This window comes from Phallusia mammillata, chromosome 4 (assembly GCF_965637545.1).
Source record: "Phallusia mammillata chromosome 4, kaPhaMamm4.hap1.1, whole genome shotgun sequence".
Classification (NCBI taxonomy): Eukaryota; Metazoa; Chordata; class Ascidiacea; order Phlebobranchia; family Ascidiidae; genus Phallusia; species Phallusia mammillata.
In genome coordinates, this window is record NC_137255.1 from 27,850,202 (window position 1) to 27,865,606 (window position 15,405).

At 36.0% G+C, this 15,405-nt stretch overlaps 1 protein-coding gene across 1 annotated transcript in view; it reads left to right on the forward strand.

Annotated features, from left to right (window-relative positions):
* Positions 1 to 15,405, forward strand: part of LOC145225467 (uncharacterized) — a 75,807-nt gene that overhangs the window by 28,530 nt on the left and 31,872 nt on the right. Inside the window, exons 37-52 of the mRNA XM_080092175.1 lie at positions 22 to 160; positions 346 to 473; positions 2,055 to 2,182; positions 2,872 to 2,989; positions 3,458 to 3,589; positions 4,487 to 4,694; positions 5,071 to 5,207; positions 5,919 to 6,131; positions 9,347 to 9,562; positions 10,221 to 10,409; positions 11,411 to 11,474; positions 11,831 to 11,952; positions 12,847 to 12,957; positions 13,581 to 13,750; positions 14,522 to 14,583; positions 15,025 to 15,099. Of these exons, the coding sequence (XP_079948301.1) occupies positions 22 to 160; positions 346 to 473; positions 2,055 to 2,182; positions 2,872 to 2,989; positions 3,458 to 3,589; positions 4,487 to 4,694; positions 5,071 to 5,207; positions 5,919 to 6,131; positions 9,347 to 9,562; positions 10,221 to 10,409; positions 11,411 to 11,474; positions 11,831 to 11,952; positions 12,847 to 12,957; positions 13,581 to 13,750; positions 14,522 to 14,583; positions 15,025 to 15,099 (2,212 nt within the window). The remainder of the gene's footprint in view (positions 1 to 21; positions 161 to 345; positions 474 to 2,054; positions 2,183 to 2,871; positions 2,990 to 3,457; positions 3,590 to 4,486; positions 4,695 to 5,070; positions 5,208 to 5,918; positions 6,132 to 9,346; positions 9,563 to 10,220; positions 10,410 to 11,410; positions 11,475 to 11,830; positions 11,953 to 12,846; positions 12,958 to 13,580; positions 13,751 to 14,521; positions 14,584 to 15,024; positions 15,100 to 15,405) is intronic.

A 15,405-nucleotide genomic window follows, 5' to 3' on the forward strand; every position in this document is an offset into this window, starting at 1 on the left:
ATTTAATTAATCTTTGTTAAGATGGATTTAAGATTGAAAATGTTGGTTCTGGAAAGTCTGAGCTTTTTTCATACGATGAGCGTTGTATTTATGGTGACCATCAAAATCATACTTACGGGAATCCTTTTGGAAATTTTAATCCTCATTTCTATGCAAGAAGGTAGGGTGTTTTTACTGTACAAAGTGCTCTGTATCGAGTACTCGGGTTCTGGTTTGGCTCGGCCAATCCCTATTAGTTGTAAATGCAGTCTTCACGCTACAGCTTGTAAAATAAAATGTGCAGAATTGAATAAAATAGATAAGTGTAACAAATTCCAAATATTTCTAGCTTGTTCTTCATTTTAGCACATCATGTGACTACATCTATTCAGAGAGGTTATCTTGGGTTTGGACATCATCCTATCATCTCCTTCATCTGTACACTGGACGATGTCTAACTGCTTCTTTTGCTCTCAGTGACATTACTGCTGATGGTAAAACTGTTTATTTTGTTCATTTTGATTAAGAAGGCTACTGGTGTTACTATTAGCAGAGACACATTACAAGAGAACTGCAAGCTATGAGTAAATATCTATATTACATTAGGAATGGCACATATTAATTTGCCAAAATAATTACTAACTAGGAACACTATGCACGGACTTGAAAAGTAGTTTAATCATAAACATTACTGCCAAGGTAGTGGTGTGTATAGAATACATCGTGTAGACGTTTCGACAATCTCTGTTGTCATCATTAGTACATGTTTTCAATCAAGCTGTGGAACACGGTATATAAAGCACTTCACACATCTGGCTTCCCTTTCTTTTCTTTTTTTTCCTTAGTGCTTTATATACCGTGTTCCACAGCTTGATTGAAAACATGTACTGATGATGACAACAGAGATTGTCGAAACGTCTACACGATGTATTCTATATACACCACTACCTTGGCAGTAATGTTTATGATTAAATTACTAACTAAATGTCCTGATTTGTTATTGCAATGCATTTCTCAGCTCATTTCCCAAAAACTACTTAAGCATTGTACATCTAAAGTGTTTTTACCATCTATCAACCAATTGTGTCCTCAACTTTGTCGCACCTTACAATGCATCATTGCTGCCCAGCTATTTCTGGCACAGTAAATATTTTAGCCCAATTGTGCTGTTATGATTTGTTTCACCCGCCAAATCAACCCAATTCATTGTATGACATGGGTAGAGTTTACATTACATTTTTTTCTGCTACTTTGTTTCGGTTGTGCAAGGCTCAGTTGTACAAATGCCAAACTTTTTTGTACAGTTACCTGAGGTAAAAAAGCAAGCAATTTTGTTGTCTGTTCATGCTTTAAATCAGGGGTGGGGAACCTGCGCATGCAGCCTTTTAGGGCACCAAGTGCGGCCTTCGATGTCAGAATACAATTTAGGATGTTGATAATACACACTGCACCAGGCACAAAAACTAGACAGAAACGTGTTTTTTTACCTTTATTCCACATTACTATTTGATTGGTTCTAGGGCAGCGGTTTTGAAACTAGAGCCAACTGTTTGTGTACTGGCACACAAAGAACTGCCAAGAGACCAAAGTTCTACAGTATTACTTGTGTTACAAAAGAACAATTCTTTGCGCATAATTGAATGTCTTAAACTCTTCTGTGATGTCACAAGCTGCTCTTAGATTGATATTGATAAACAAGCGAGTTTCTATGTTAATAAAATCCTGAATGTTGTAGTGAGGGTGAAAATGTAGTGACGAATTTTATTTAGCTTGGATCGTAAGTCCATTAGCACATCAACCATTCTGTAAGTCAAAAAGTTTGAACACAATGTCCTTGGCCTGAGAAATAGTCTGTGCGGCATGAACGAGTGTCGATAAACCGTTTGGCGGCCTTCACAAACAAAAAGGTTCCCCACCGCTGCTTTAAATGCTAGGTAGATTATTATGGTACCTTATTCAGATATCTACACAATGGTTAGGACTACAAAGATCTGGGTAAATCACTTTTGTAATTTTTGTCATTGAACTGTTGTTATTGTTGCAAACAACTAAAAAATGTCTTTAAAAACTTGCAGGCTTATTTCCTGGTGTTCGAGTTCTTCCATGCAACTTAACTGATCCCAATCAACAGTGGATTTGCCAGTCAAGAAACCCTTTCCATCTAAAACTGAAAAACAAGGACTTTAGCTTGCTTTATGATAAGGTGAAGAAAATATTTTTGTTTGTGTACTGCATTTAGGTTAGTTAAAAAATAGAGTAAGATTTTTTTTGAAGTAGAGTTTTAACAAAATTTATCTTTAGGTTAAAATGATATTTTAGTCATTGAATATTACTATATATTTTAGTCCTTATTTTTGTAAGAGTCCAATTCTGACTTCATCCAAAACCCAGCGACTCAGAATCTGCAAACCTGGTCAAAACTGTAGTTGTTTTATCGGAGTGAAATCATAATGATACTGTAAAGCACTGTTTGTTGGCCAAGCCATGTTCTATTTTACATGACTTGTTGTATATTTGATCACATATATATAACACATCAAATACACGTTAAAAGCAACATGCTTTGCTATTCATCTGTTTTGGCATATGTTCATGCCATCATCAGTGTTATGAGGGGATTACATCCGTTACACATGTTTACAAACACTTGAGTCACATAAAAGATTGGTAAAAAGGTGCGAAACAAGTGACACAAAAAAGTTAGATTTAAAAGGTGCGCAGCAGTTTAGTTGTAGCAAAGTGTAAACCACATGCATGTGTGCAAAGTATGGTGGACAGGTGCAGACGAATCACAAGAATTTAACACACAAGAACACATTTACAAGATAGGAGCTATATCAATAGTTTTTTTTTTATCATTTACGAGCTTTTTTGTTAAATTTCGGTATGCAGGTTGAACCATGGGACCGTGCTTACATTGCTGGACTTCATTATAAGGATGATTGCAATGCTATGTGGAGAACTTTGTTAAACAGTCAGTATTTGTGCGATGAAAATCACCACCCTGGCCGTGAGTTTGCAGATAGCTAAATTTTGTCATGAGCAAAAGTTGGTGTCAGCAAAAGGTACTAAGGTTTGGGTTCAACTGAGATGGTTTTTACCAGTTGCACCAATTTGTAGAGCAAAGTTATTGCTGATATATCACCTGGAAACTTGATGTCGCTACATACTACCTAACCCTGTTTGGGTGGGTAGACCAAGAGACAGGCTTATTTTCTCCACCAGGCTGGTTTAGTTTAAAAACCATCAAATTTAGATTTATTAAATAATTTCCAAAACACATGTTTCGCCCCAAACCAGTGCTTGCATACCCCATACTGTAAATGTTGCTTTAATATATTTGTTTGAAAATAAATTTTCTTATTATGTGCAGAAACTATTTTTTTGCAAAGGTATGAAAACTAAAAAAAATATTTCAGCTTTATCATGTGTGTTTTACAAACAAGTTTTTTTGCAATGCTTTTCATATTTTGTGCAGATAATCTGTTTCTTGCGAACCCTAAGAAACTTAAGCCTTTTGTGAAGTCAACAGCTAATTGTACAGCACCTGACCTAAGCCAACCTGAATTCACCAATACTCATGAAATGGAACTGGCTTGTTCTTTACGAGGTATATTTATTATGATGTTTTACAACAGGATTTAAAGAAAAAAAAATTGTCATTGATGTTTGACCTTTTTAGGAAACTGTTTTGATGGTTAGACCCCAAAAAAATATATTTTGTCTCTTATCTTTTAGGCTTTCAAGCTAAGCAACATGTAAAATTATTATGCAAACTATAAAATTGAAAAGACTGTGGGTTGAATCCTGATCACAAACATAAACAAATTTGTTGTTTTGTGACAAAAAGTAATAAATTGACATGAACATAAGCTGCAAACAGTGCACACTGTTTCGACCTATAAGGTCTCATCAGTGCAGCTGGTGACGAGAGATCGGCCGCATTGGCTAGTGTAGCCATTTAACGGCACTCCAATTTGTTGGGAGCACAGGGTACAACCCCATGCATCACCTAGTCTGTGCGATGCCACAACTGGACATACAGCACAGATGAAACTGGCTCACAATGGCCAAGCAACTGCTTGGGAACCACGGTGAAGTTGGCTCAGTGTTGCAGGACATAGGCTAGAAAGTATGATGTATGATGTCTTCAATGGGCCTGCCAAACTATGATATGAAACAATAGCAAACGAACAGTATCAAGGGTATAGAGCTCATTTGTCAAGTACTTTTATTCCCACATTTCAACATCCTATACAGGTTGCCTTCATCAGGGTAAATAACACTGAATGAGACTAATACATGCACAATGAACAGAGGAAAAAAGAATGTACTGCACGTCTTCAGTGTTATTTACCTTCAGTGATATACGTCGAAACGCTGAAACAAAAATACTTGCCAGAAGTGCTATATAAGCTTGATATTATGCCTGGCAGTAATAGCTTACATAAACAAACAGTATGAAGGTGATTTTTGTGTATGTATCTTTATGTATTTATTATTACAGGTGGAAGATTAGCCAGTAAAGCTGATATTCAACAAGCTGTTGCTGATGGATTTGTTGATGGTTGTTTCTGTGGTTACGTTGGCAACGAACTAATCGGGGTGAATGTTCATCGTGATCCTGTCTGTACGTGGGCAATTGGGATCGACCCAAACCCTGCTGGATTGTTTGTTTGCTCAGGAAATAAAACAGATGCTGTCTGGTGCTACAGGTCAGTGTTGCTAGAATGTCCAAAAAATTGCTTTGTGTTATTTTGTTTTGACATATTTGTATTGTATCGTATTTTGTTCATGTGCACCTATAAAAATGAATTGGCTGTTTTTTATAACTGTAGCCTATCTTTGTTTAACAATGTGTGATATCTTTAATAGTCAGATAAACTTATAAACGCAAATGTGCCAATAAAATGATATGGAAGATGCAGTGAACACTGTTTCGACCCAAAATACCTTTTCGGTGCAGCTGGTTTGTTATGACTTACAGACGTAGAAACCAAACTTGTGGAAGTCAAGCATTTTCTTTCTGCAACTTTAATGATCTTAAATTGTGTATAAAATACTTCTACAAACTGACTTTACACTTTTCAGAGGCCAACATGGCACCAACAAGTTTGGTGAGATCCAATACGCCCCCTGGTGTGGAGTTTTGTCAGTGCTTGGTTCGGACGAGTTTGGTTTCGAGGAACGAAGCTGTTTAAATCCTCATCCTTTCATCTGCAAGAAAAGTAAACTGGTTGTTTTTTGTAAAAATATATTTGCAAAAGGTTTAAAGGGAATCCCCACTTAAAAACTCATGGTTTGAAATAGTTTATGGGTGGGGTTGGCAACCTACAACCAACAGGTTATACCCAACATCCCTTTAGCTGTTTAGAAATTGCCCTTTTTTTAAAAATTCCACTTCATGCTTCAAAGCAAGTCTTTATTTATCTCCTTGCTCAGCTGAATGAATGTTTTTGTTTCATAACACTCTTAGCCTAAACCTCCCAAACAACTTCACACAATTAAACAAACAACATGATATAAACAGCAAGTGAAAGAAACAGAATAAATTATGGAAAATTAGTACAGCTATTATAACTTTGCTGATCTTGGGATGCATAAGGCTGTGCAATTTATGCTATATTGCTGTTATCATCATTTTTGTGGCATCAGTTTCATATATCAAAAACTAAGCAAGATCAAACACTCCATACCAGTGGTGTGCAACATTTTTCGTCAGTGGGTTGTATAACCAATTTCAGACAACAAGCGAGGATTATACAATTTATTTCATGCACACAATAAATTTGAAATTCTTCCAAAGCATCATTACATATATTTTCTATAACATGCACTTTCAAGCACAATGCTCGTGCATAACTACTTTGTTACTTGTCAAAACAGCTCTGTGTTGCCGTAACTGGATTGCAAGGCTTTTGACATGTTAAAATTTACAGAAATGAACAACACTTGCAGTGCACCCATTTACCCTCACAACAGTACACCCCTAAGTGAAGATTGGAGGGTTGGGGGTGACGGGGTGATTTTTCGTTGCAAGGAGGGGTATGGTTTCCACGCTGACCCACTCAACTTCAACATGACATCACAATGTGTCAATATAAGTGGCGTGAATCAATGGATTCCTGATCCTGGGTCTTTCTTATGCTTATGTAAGTGTAATTGACAAGCTCTCATGTAGAGAATAAAAAATACATTTTTGTATTCATTGTGCTATTTTAAATTGTTTTATTTAGCCTTTTCAGAAATGGTTGCATTGTTACATGGTAGTAATATGATGTCCAACTTTTTTTTAAATATTTTCTTCCAATTACAGACGAATCCGGTTAATCGCATACCGGTTAATCGCATAATCCGTTTAATTGCATCACAATTAAAAATCCCAAACCGTCGCCCATCGTTTGTTAAGAAAATCGTCCGGTTAATCGCATACCGGTTTATCGCATAAACCGGATATTCGCATCGATTTTCCACGAAATATGCGATTAACCGGATTGATGATCTCTATGTGAAAGTCGAACAGCCCGAGTATTTGGAATAAAAAACGACGATATGATAGTAAAATCCTCCGGAGGTAATGTACGCGAAAAAGACATAGATGCATTTTTGCATTCCACACCAAATAACGCGTTTAACGTTGAAAATGACACGTCTCGACCATAAAATATTTTGGAAAAGTTATTAGAAGATTAAATCGGCGTTCAGTGTACCGCTGTGGGATAACAAGGGGTCGTTATCTCACAGCCGTGCACATTGATCCCTTTTTTGGAGGGCTTATCTAATCGCCAATAGTTTAAATCAAGCGTTTAAATAAAGAGTTCAACGTGTTAAAATTACGAAACTGGTGTTCCGGCAAAGACGCTGATTGTAATTTCTTACTAAGTGCGAACTGCACCAAATTCGAAGTGTTAAACTGTATTGAAATTTAAACAATGTTAAATGTAAAACAAATGTTTAAAAATGTTTTCTGTTATATTGTTCATGACCCGCCAAACACGTAATGGTTGTAAAAAATGTTAGATCGCAAGTAATCACACCATGTTGTTTAGATTCACGTAGTTGGTAACGTGCCAATGATTGCCATATTTTGTCTTCTGTTCCTGACCTTGCGCAACTTATCAGGTAAAACACCGATTAAGAAAGGCATTTATTCCTGTAGTATTTGTTGCTGCTTTAAATTTTTGAAGCAACGATCACACGTTGATCACGTGACAGTCACGCTAATCTTGCAGCTGCAGTTTTGCTGAGTAGCGCCACAATCTGAGTCTTTAAAGGTTTGCTAAAATCAAATATTCTTTTTGTCAATTGGATAACGGGTTATAATAGAAACTGATGCAGCTCGCCTTAGTGCCCTTGCGCTGTAGAATGTGCCAAAGTTTAAGTTTGACTAGGTTTCGGTCGTGTACTTGCGGGTTTGGGCTCGCTTACAAATATGCACCTATCACTTTGCCGCTTAACGCGTTGGTTTGAACTAGAAAACGAAATAGGTTAGAAACAACAGGCCATTTTACGTGTGTATTAGGCGAGAGGCCTGGCACATTTATAAGGAAAACTACCCAAAACAAGACTACAACGTCATAAACCGCCTTCATAGGGAAGTTCCCAAATTTGAATGTTGGGCCGCTTAGCTACGATGCGATGTAACATATCCTTTCAAATAAACCTGACCGCAAGAGAAAGCACAAATCAAGCGAACTGTGGCGTGTGCGCCAATTAAGAGAGTGTGTGTGCGTTTCTACTGTTTCTTTAACACACTTAGGCGATTGCACCATAGCCACGACAGTTAGGAAGCATGACGTCATGTATTGCGCTGGGAGCAGCATTTTTTTCAATTCTCGGCAACAAAAGAGAGAAAATACTGCTCCGTCGTGTACTGTTTACATAGCAACCGGATTATCGCATAATCCGGTTAATCGCATCAAATACCCTTGGCAAATCGATGATGCGATTAACCGGATTCGTCTGTATTATTTTATTGTTGCACGTTATGGTCGCTTTGAAATGAACAATATATTCAGTTTTGCATTAATTTGCTTTAATAATACAGCGATTGTCGATTATATGATTGTGTTATGTGTTGTTAAGGGAAGTTCAAATTTCTCGTCCGGTTATTTTATAGTGATGTTTTGTATCGGACATTACCAATATTGCTCTTTATTTGATTAAAAGTACACTTAGTGCCTAAATTATTAAATTTATGACACTAGATATAAGTGTAAATTTTAAAAACCACAGTTAAAGTACCACTGATTTGCATTGGTTTGAGGTAGTTATAATGTATAAATTGCTCTGTGCTCTATCACAGTGTTTCCCAACCTATGGGTCGCGACCCAAAGTTGGGTCACCTGAACATTCTGTTGGGTCGCTTGTTTTAGTGCGAATAAGAGCATCTGCTTGATTTCGCCTTGTAGCGTGTTTTTTACATATATATATTTCCCAAGGCTTTAAATTGTTGCCCAACAATAATTTTATCACAACTTGTAGTGATAATGGTTAACACTGTTTGTGACGTCATAAAGTGATGTGTTAGCTCACAGTTGGGCGTTGTCTGGCCAATAATAATTCGATTTAGCTCCAAGTTCGGGCTAAATGGAAATGTTTGGTCGAAAAAACAACACTATTCATTCGTTATAAGACTATTGATTTGCTAAACCTGCGTAGTAATTTTCAATAAGCTTTCCAAATTTACAGACAAAGATACAACTAAAATAGCATGTCCATGGGTCGCGAGAAACCACTAAACAAAATTTTGATGAGTATTTGGGTCGCGTTAAAAAAAGGTTGGGAACCACTGCTCTATCACACCCCAAAAAACCTTTGAGATGTTGTTTGTTTTGGACACGGCATACATAATAAAAGCATTACTTTCATTATAATTCGTTATGGTTACTGGTAAGGCCATGCAGCAGACAGGACAATGTAATTGTGCACAATAATTGAAACAATTAACAAAAGCAAAACTGAACGCATGAACGCATGTTTGCGAATTGATGGCTGCACTGAAAGTGTTAAGTTATGCATTGATGTTTTTTTAATACAAGTTTCAAAGTTTAGTAATTTTATAACACAGCGTTTGTCAATAGTCATGGTATGTATTGTTGGGGGTGCTGGTTTTAAACACTCTTAGTCAGTGCTTCTTAAATCTTTTTTTGTATAGTTTCCATTTGAGTCAATCAAGTGATTTGAAAATACTTTACATTGTGACTAAATAATCAAAGTTCTGACACTGGATATTCCTGTAAAAGTTACCAAAACAATTAAGCGTTTCTGACTTTCTGCAGTTTGTTTTTGCATTTCTAAAAATTTCCACCAGTTAAGAACCACTGCCCTAAGAAAGGGTCACTTTTGTTTTGCTATACATTTACAGCTCTGCCCTGTCCTGATCCTGTTCCAGTTAGTGATAGCACAATGGTTACATCACCCACCATCGTTTCGCCGGGAAACTTTAAATTCTCTGACTCAGTTACATACACCTGCGATGAGGGATTTGCGCTGAACGGGAGAGCTGGTGTAAAAAAAGTGACAACAATTTGTGCTGCAAACCAGAAGTGGAAACCAGCTATCTCAAACATCAAATGTTCATGTAAGTGTTTTCCCTCTTTGTTAAGAAAATTTTAACCCATTGTCTAGCTCTGTTATAAATGATTCTATTGTCAGGCCATCACATTAAGAGCTAAGGTCTTGCCTGTTGCCAAATTTTCTACATTGCAATTTGTGCATGTCACTTTATAATTGAAGGGTTGCCATGGTTTTCTGGATTGTTGGTTAAGAGCAACTTAGCCAATTGAGATAAATATGTCCAAATCCCAAGGCAGGCTAAAATGTTTCTAGCATTTGGCTTGCCATATTTGTATGCTCCATGACCTGGTGATTCAGTGTAAAGCCTTTGATAGGCCTGGTGTACTATGATTTCTATATGGGTGTGCCATGGTCACTGCTCTGTATGAGCGCTTCAGGGCTGATCCCAGTTATGAATTTGTTTATCCTAACTGAACTATGTCCAAACACAAGAGGTATTACATAAAAAACTAAATATGATTGCATACTAAGACCATTTAAACTTACTCACTTAAAACAGGAAACATTTTAGTTTAAAGAACTTAATAATGTTATGTCAGCTACTGTAATTTCATGTTCATCCCTGAGCTTTTCTAAAAGATTAGTAATTGGAATTTGTGCATATTGGCCAATCGCTTACGAACATTCACATTACCAAACCAACTTTCTTTTTGAATTTTAAGTGGTTGCATGTGGTTCTCCACCGAGAGTGATATTTGCCAATGCTGTCTACGATCCAATAACACACTCGCTCACCTACAAATGTAGGAAGGGATACTGGATTTCTCGAGGAGTGTATAACGTCACAGGAATAATGTGTAACACAAGTGGTATATGGTCACCCAACCCACAAACGCTAGTTGTGTGCACAGGTATTTAATAATGTTTCTTGTAGAACTGATTATGGATTGAGTTTAGTTGGTTTTGTTCAATGGCAAAATTGCCTGAAACTGTTTACGTGCAGTCGTTGGTTTACACAAAATGGATTCTAACAGCTTAGCTTTAATTAATTTCCAATGACATGAAAGTGTTATGTTATGTCAGGGGTGGGCAACCTTTGTTACTGTGGGCCAAATACAATTGCCAAAATTAGATTGCGGACCGCACCTGTGTAACAAGGTGATTTTACTTTGTTGCTTACCAAATATGCTTAACTACAAGTAAAATTCGCATGTGATTCTGCCCATATATTGCCAGTTTGCAGAAAAATAACACCGGCCACATTAATCTACTCAAAAACATATAATATTTGCCAGGACATTTGAAGTCCAAGGGTGTCTGCGGGCCGCACAACCTTCAATCAAGGGCCGCATTTGGCCCACAGGCCGCAGTTTGCCCACCCCTGCTTTATGTAGTCACCTTATTTATTAACTCTTCTTGCCATGTATGTTTCAGATATAAGTTAAAGCAGTGGTTTATAATGTGTGAGTTTTGTAAATGCAGAGGAAAATTGTATAAATTCATTGTTGCCTAAATTGTTGTTTAAGATCTACTTGAATATTAATGTCATAAATGTGATTATTTAGTCACAAAACGGAGTATTTTCAATGAAATACAGAACATTATTGTTAATGTACAGAACAAAAAAAAATATACAAATAACAGAGTGGGAAACTTAACTTGGTGATTGGCTTTAGTGGGAAACTATACTAAAAACGTTAAGAACCACTGGATTAAAGTATTGTAAAAAATTGTTAGGGACAGTTTTTGAAAACTGTTTTTCCATTCCCCATGTTTAACAAACAACCCTAAAGAATGCTAAATGCCTTCTTATAAAAAGCCTGTGCTTAATCCTTAGCTTAAAATACAATGTCAAAGTAAATTGTGTCTGCATTAACTACCAAGCCACACTGAAATTTATATATGTTTTCAGCTTTATTCTGTCCATCAGTGAGTCCTCCTGCACATGTCAGCAGTATTTCTGTTTCCAGTTACAGGTTTGTAAACTGTACACATAAAATATAAAGGTGTGTTTGACCTTATTGTGATTTGAGTGAGTAGTGCAGTGCACAGTAAAAAGGAGAAATTAGAGGCCCAATTATTTGCTTTGCACAGTGTTTTCATTGTGTTGTGCCGTGCTTGCGTTTAATTCATTTTTTCTTTGTTTATCTTGCACTGTACTATGCACATTCAGTGTTATTTCCCTGATGAAGGCGATCTGTATAGGACGTCGAAATGTCGGAATAAAAATACATTTGCCAGAATAGCTCTATAAACTTGATATTATGCCTGGGAGCAATAGCTTATATATTTGAGCCTGTTTGTCTTCTCATTTTTTTCTTACATCTTTCAGGTATCTGGCAAAACTGGTCATTAAGTGTGACGATGGTTATTCTCTTGTGCCAGACGACCTTGAAGTGTTTTGTGATGAATTCGGCGAATGGTCGCCTCCTATCACATCTGGATGGTGTCAAAGTTAGTGATACAAAGCATTCTGTAACATTTCTTAGTCCCATCCAGTGCCCAAATGTTGAATAAGAACAAATACAATTGTTGGTTGATCAAAAGGATAGTTTCGTTCAGTGATTCGCAAACTGTTTTTTTCTTGTGTTGTTGGACCTGAAGAAAAAGTATGGGCATGCATAATAATGTTTCAGAGCATATTTTTCCCATTTTGTTATAAAAAGCATCAAATAATGTCGCAAATTAAACTTATATTTACAAGTTTTATGTGGTAGGCATGCAAAGTGGGTCAAAAATTTAGTTTGTTAATGTGCCGTATGCTTAAAAAGAGAACTGCAGGTTTGGCCCGATTGGGTTTGTAATGTTGTGTTACATTTACTGTCGGTAAAGCACAAGCTGCATGCATTTTGTTCATGTTGGAACTTAAGTCAACCTTGTAAATCTGGTTGCAACACTTGGGCACATTACATTCATTGCATAGAAGTTAAAACACATTTTGAATGTTGCCAATGTTTCCTCCCATAATCTTTCTTGGCTAATTTAAGTATGCAGACTCACGGTTGAGAAACACTAATATAGATTAGCTATCGGTCGCTTTTACACCCCCCGAACTACAGTTTTTATCTACGTTTTATTATCATTTGTGTGTTTCTTGTGCTCACCCTCTTGGTGTTATAAGAACGACTGTGCTTATATTACCCTTATTAAGATGCCCCATATAGGACGTCGAAACACTGGATGGTTTCTTTATATATTTTGCTGGACAAACAAAGAAAAATCTATGAAATATGCCTGATAGCAATACTTTATTCATAGTAGCACATGTTGTACTAATAAGGCAATTTGAAGCTTTACCTATTTTTATCGATTTGATTAAAAAATCAAAACAATTGTGTCTGTTTTCAGATGCTACATGCTCAATTCCACATCTAGTACCCAAGTATGCTACTCTGGTATCAACACTGCAACTTAAATACATTTATACTGACACACTGCAATATAGATGTGACACAAAAGGTTAGTAGGGTTTTATCTCAAACTTCATAAGATTGCTGCACCAATTAAAATTCATTTGACTTTATTAGGAGTGGCTAACTAGTTGATCACAGTTGACTAGCTCATCGCGAATTTATTTTTGTTTCACTTTCCACAGTTGTAGAAAAGTTTTTTTGTTGTCTGAAGTCCTTGTTGTGGTATAGCATTTAGTGTTTATTACAGGATCTTTCCCGTAAATAGTAGGCATCTTCTGTCGACGATCACTGATTAAATAGTGAATTATAACATTTGTTGACTGATTCTGATTAGGAAGCGCTGTTGCTTCGTTATTTATTGTTGTGGTATAGTTATTGCTGTTAAGTGTTTGTGACTTTATTAAAGAAAGTGACTTTTTCAATCCTGAATCAAGGCAATGTCAATCCAAAAAAATATGTAAAGACTTTTTTACGAGTTTGACTGCATAAAAGCTAGATCTTTGGTCAAAACAATTTGCTCCCAGATTCAGATTAGACCCCAGAATAATGCTGTCCAAGACTTTTGTAGGCTGTTGAACTCCAAAACTGTTTGTCTCTGCATATTGATGGTTTACAATAAAAAACTTTTATATCACATCATTCAACTGAAGTTCTTTTATTCGTTTCTAGGTTTTGGAATTAGAAAAGGTTTTATCATTCGCAACCCACACCGATTAGGTTGTTTATTGGCCGATTCAGATGGAGTAAATGTTGTCATCTCATCAAAATGCTCACCCGAGGCAGCAGAACAAACCTGGATTTGGGATGGACATGATCAAATTAAATCTGTTTCCACAAGGGTAAGTTTGAAAGGTTAAAGCTTAAATTTACTCCCAAATTTGGCACAAAATAAAGACTAGATAAGTTTGTTGTGTTTTTTAAGAAAATTAAGAATTCACTCTCTTGTATTTAACCAAAGGTATGTCAAATTACCTATTTAAGTCAATTTACCACTGACTAATTTCTGAATTAGATAAAGTTTGGTTTATGTAACAAAGTAATGTTTTATTGTGGTTGACAACAATAGTTGTTAAAACTTTTGTCAAAAAAAAGTATTGCAACTTCTTGAACAGTTTTACTTTTGAGTGGTGATGTTTACATCGCACAATACTGATTTCTGAATTAGATTAATTAGATAATTTGGTTTAAGTGACAAAGTGATCTTTTATTTAATCATAAACATTACTGCAAAGGTACTGGTGTACAACCTGCACTGATGATGACAACAGAGATTGTCAAAACGTCTGAACGATGTATTCTATATACACCAGTACCTTGGCAGTAATGTTTATCACTAAATTACTTTTCAAGTCCGTGTATAGTGTTCCTAAATGATCTTTTATAGTTTTTGACAACAACAGTTGTTGAAACTATTGCCCAAAAAAGTATTGCAACTTCTTGAACAGTTTTACTTTTGATTAAGTGGTGTTTACATCGCATAATAAAGGCAGACCAAGGTATGCCTAAATATTTACTACAATTTAGCTCTATCTGCAGTGAAAAACAACTATTTAGTTTTGATAGAGTTGCCTAATAGTTTTTAAAACAGATTTTTAATTGTTTGTTTTCAGAAGTGTTTGTCAGCTGTCGGAGTGGGTGTAAATCTGCAGACATGCAACTCAAAGTATAAAATGTAAGTCTTGTTTGTTTGTTTGTTTGTTTTATTTTATTCTTAGGTTGGAGCAATGTGGCTCAAGTTTCTTGCTCGGGAAAACGCAAGACTAGATTAGAACCACCTGCCTTGTAAACACAAAACCGCATGACCATGCATTGCTTTTAATATATATTATTTTTGAAAAGGCATTACTGTTAGCATCAAATATTAAAATGAATCAACTTTGATTGTCTTTCATGAGTGGTAATCAATCATGTAAATAATACTGTTAAATTTGTCCTCCAAATAATATCATTGTTAATCATTTTCTAAAACTTCGTAGGCCAAAGCAACTTGTTGTCTAGTTCTAATACACATTGGCACTGAAAAAACAACAACAATCGTTTAACTCCTTTCATTTGTGGGCATTATACTTGTACAGAATTACATAATTTTTAACATCAGGACATTTTTTTACAGACAGAAATGGGATTGCACTTCTTTAGAAGGAAACGACTTACTAATTGTGAATACAGGGACAAGCAAGGCTTTAAGGTAAACAACACAGCATTATCTTAGGTGAATGTGACATGATTATGCATGAAACTATCAGTATAACACTTGCCATGTTGCATTTGGATTTGTTTTTTAATTACTTTAATGCAATACTGCTCAGGCTTTGGACAAAATTTGACATTCAAAATTGTAACACCAGTGTAATCCAGTGGTTTTAAACTGTTGTAGAGCTTGAAAAGTGCTGCCAAAACAGTGATTAAAAGTAAAATATCTGTTCTGTTTCAATATGGGCTAGCCCAGCTATTGGTAACTCTCGACAACACCTTCAATTTTGGGGTGTTTTTA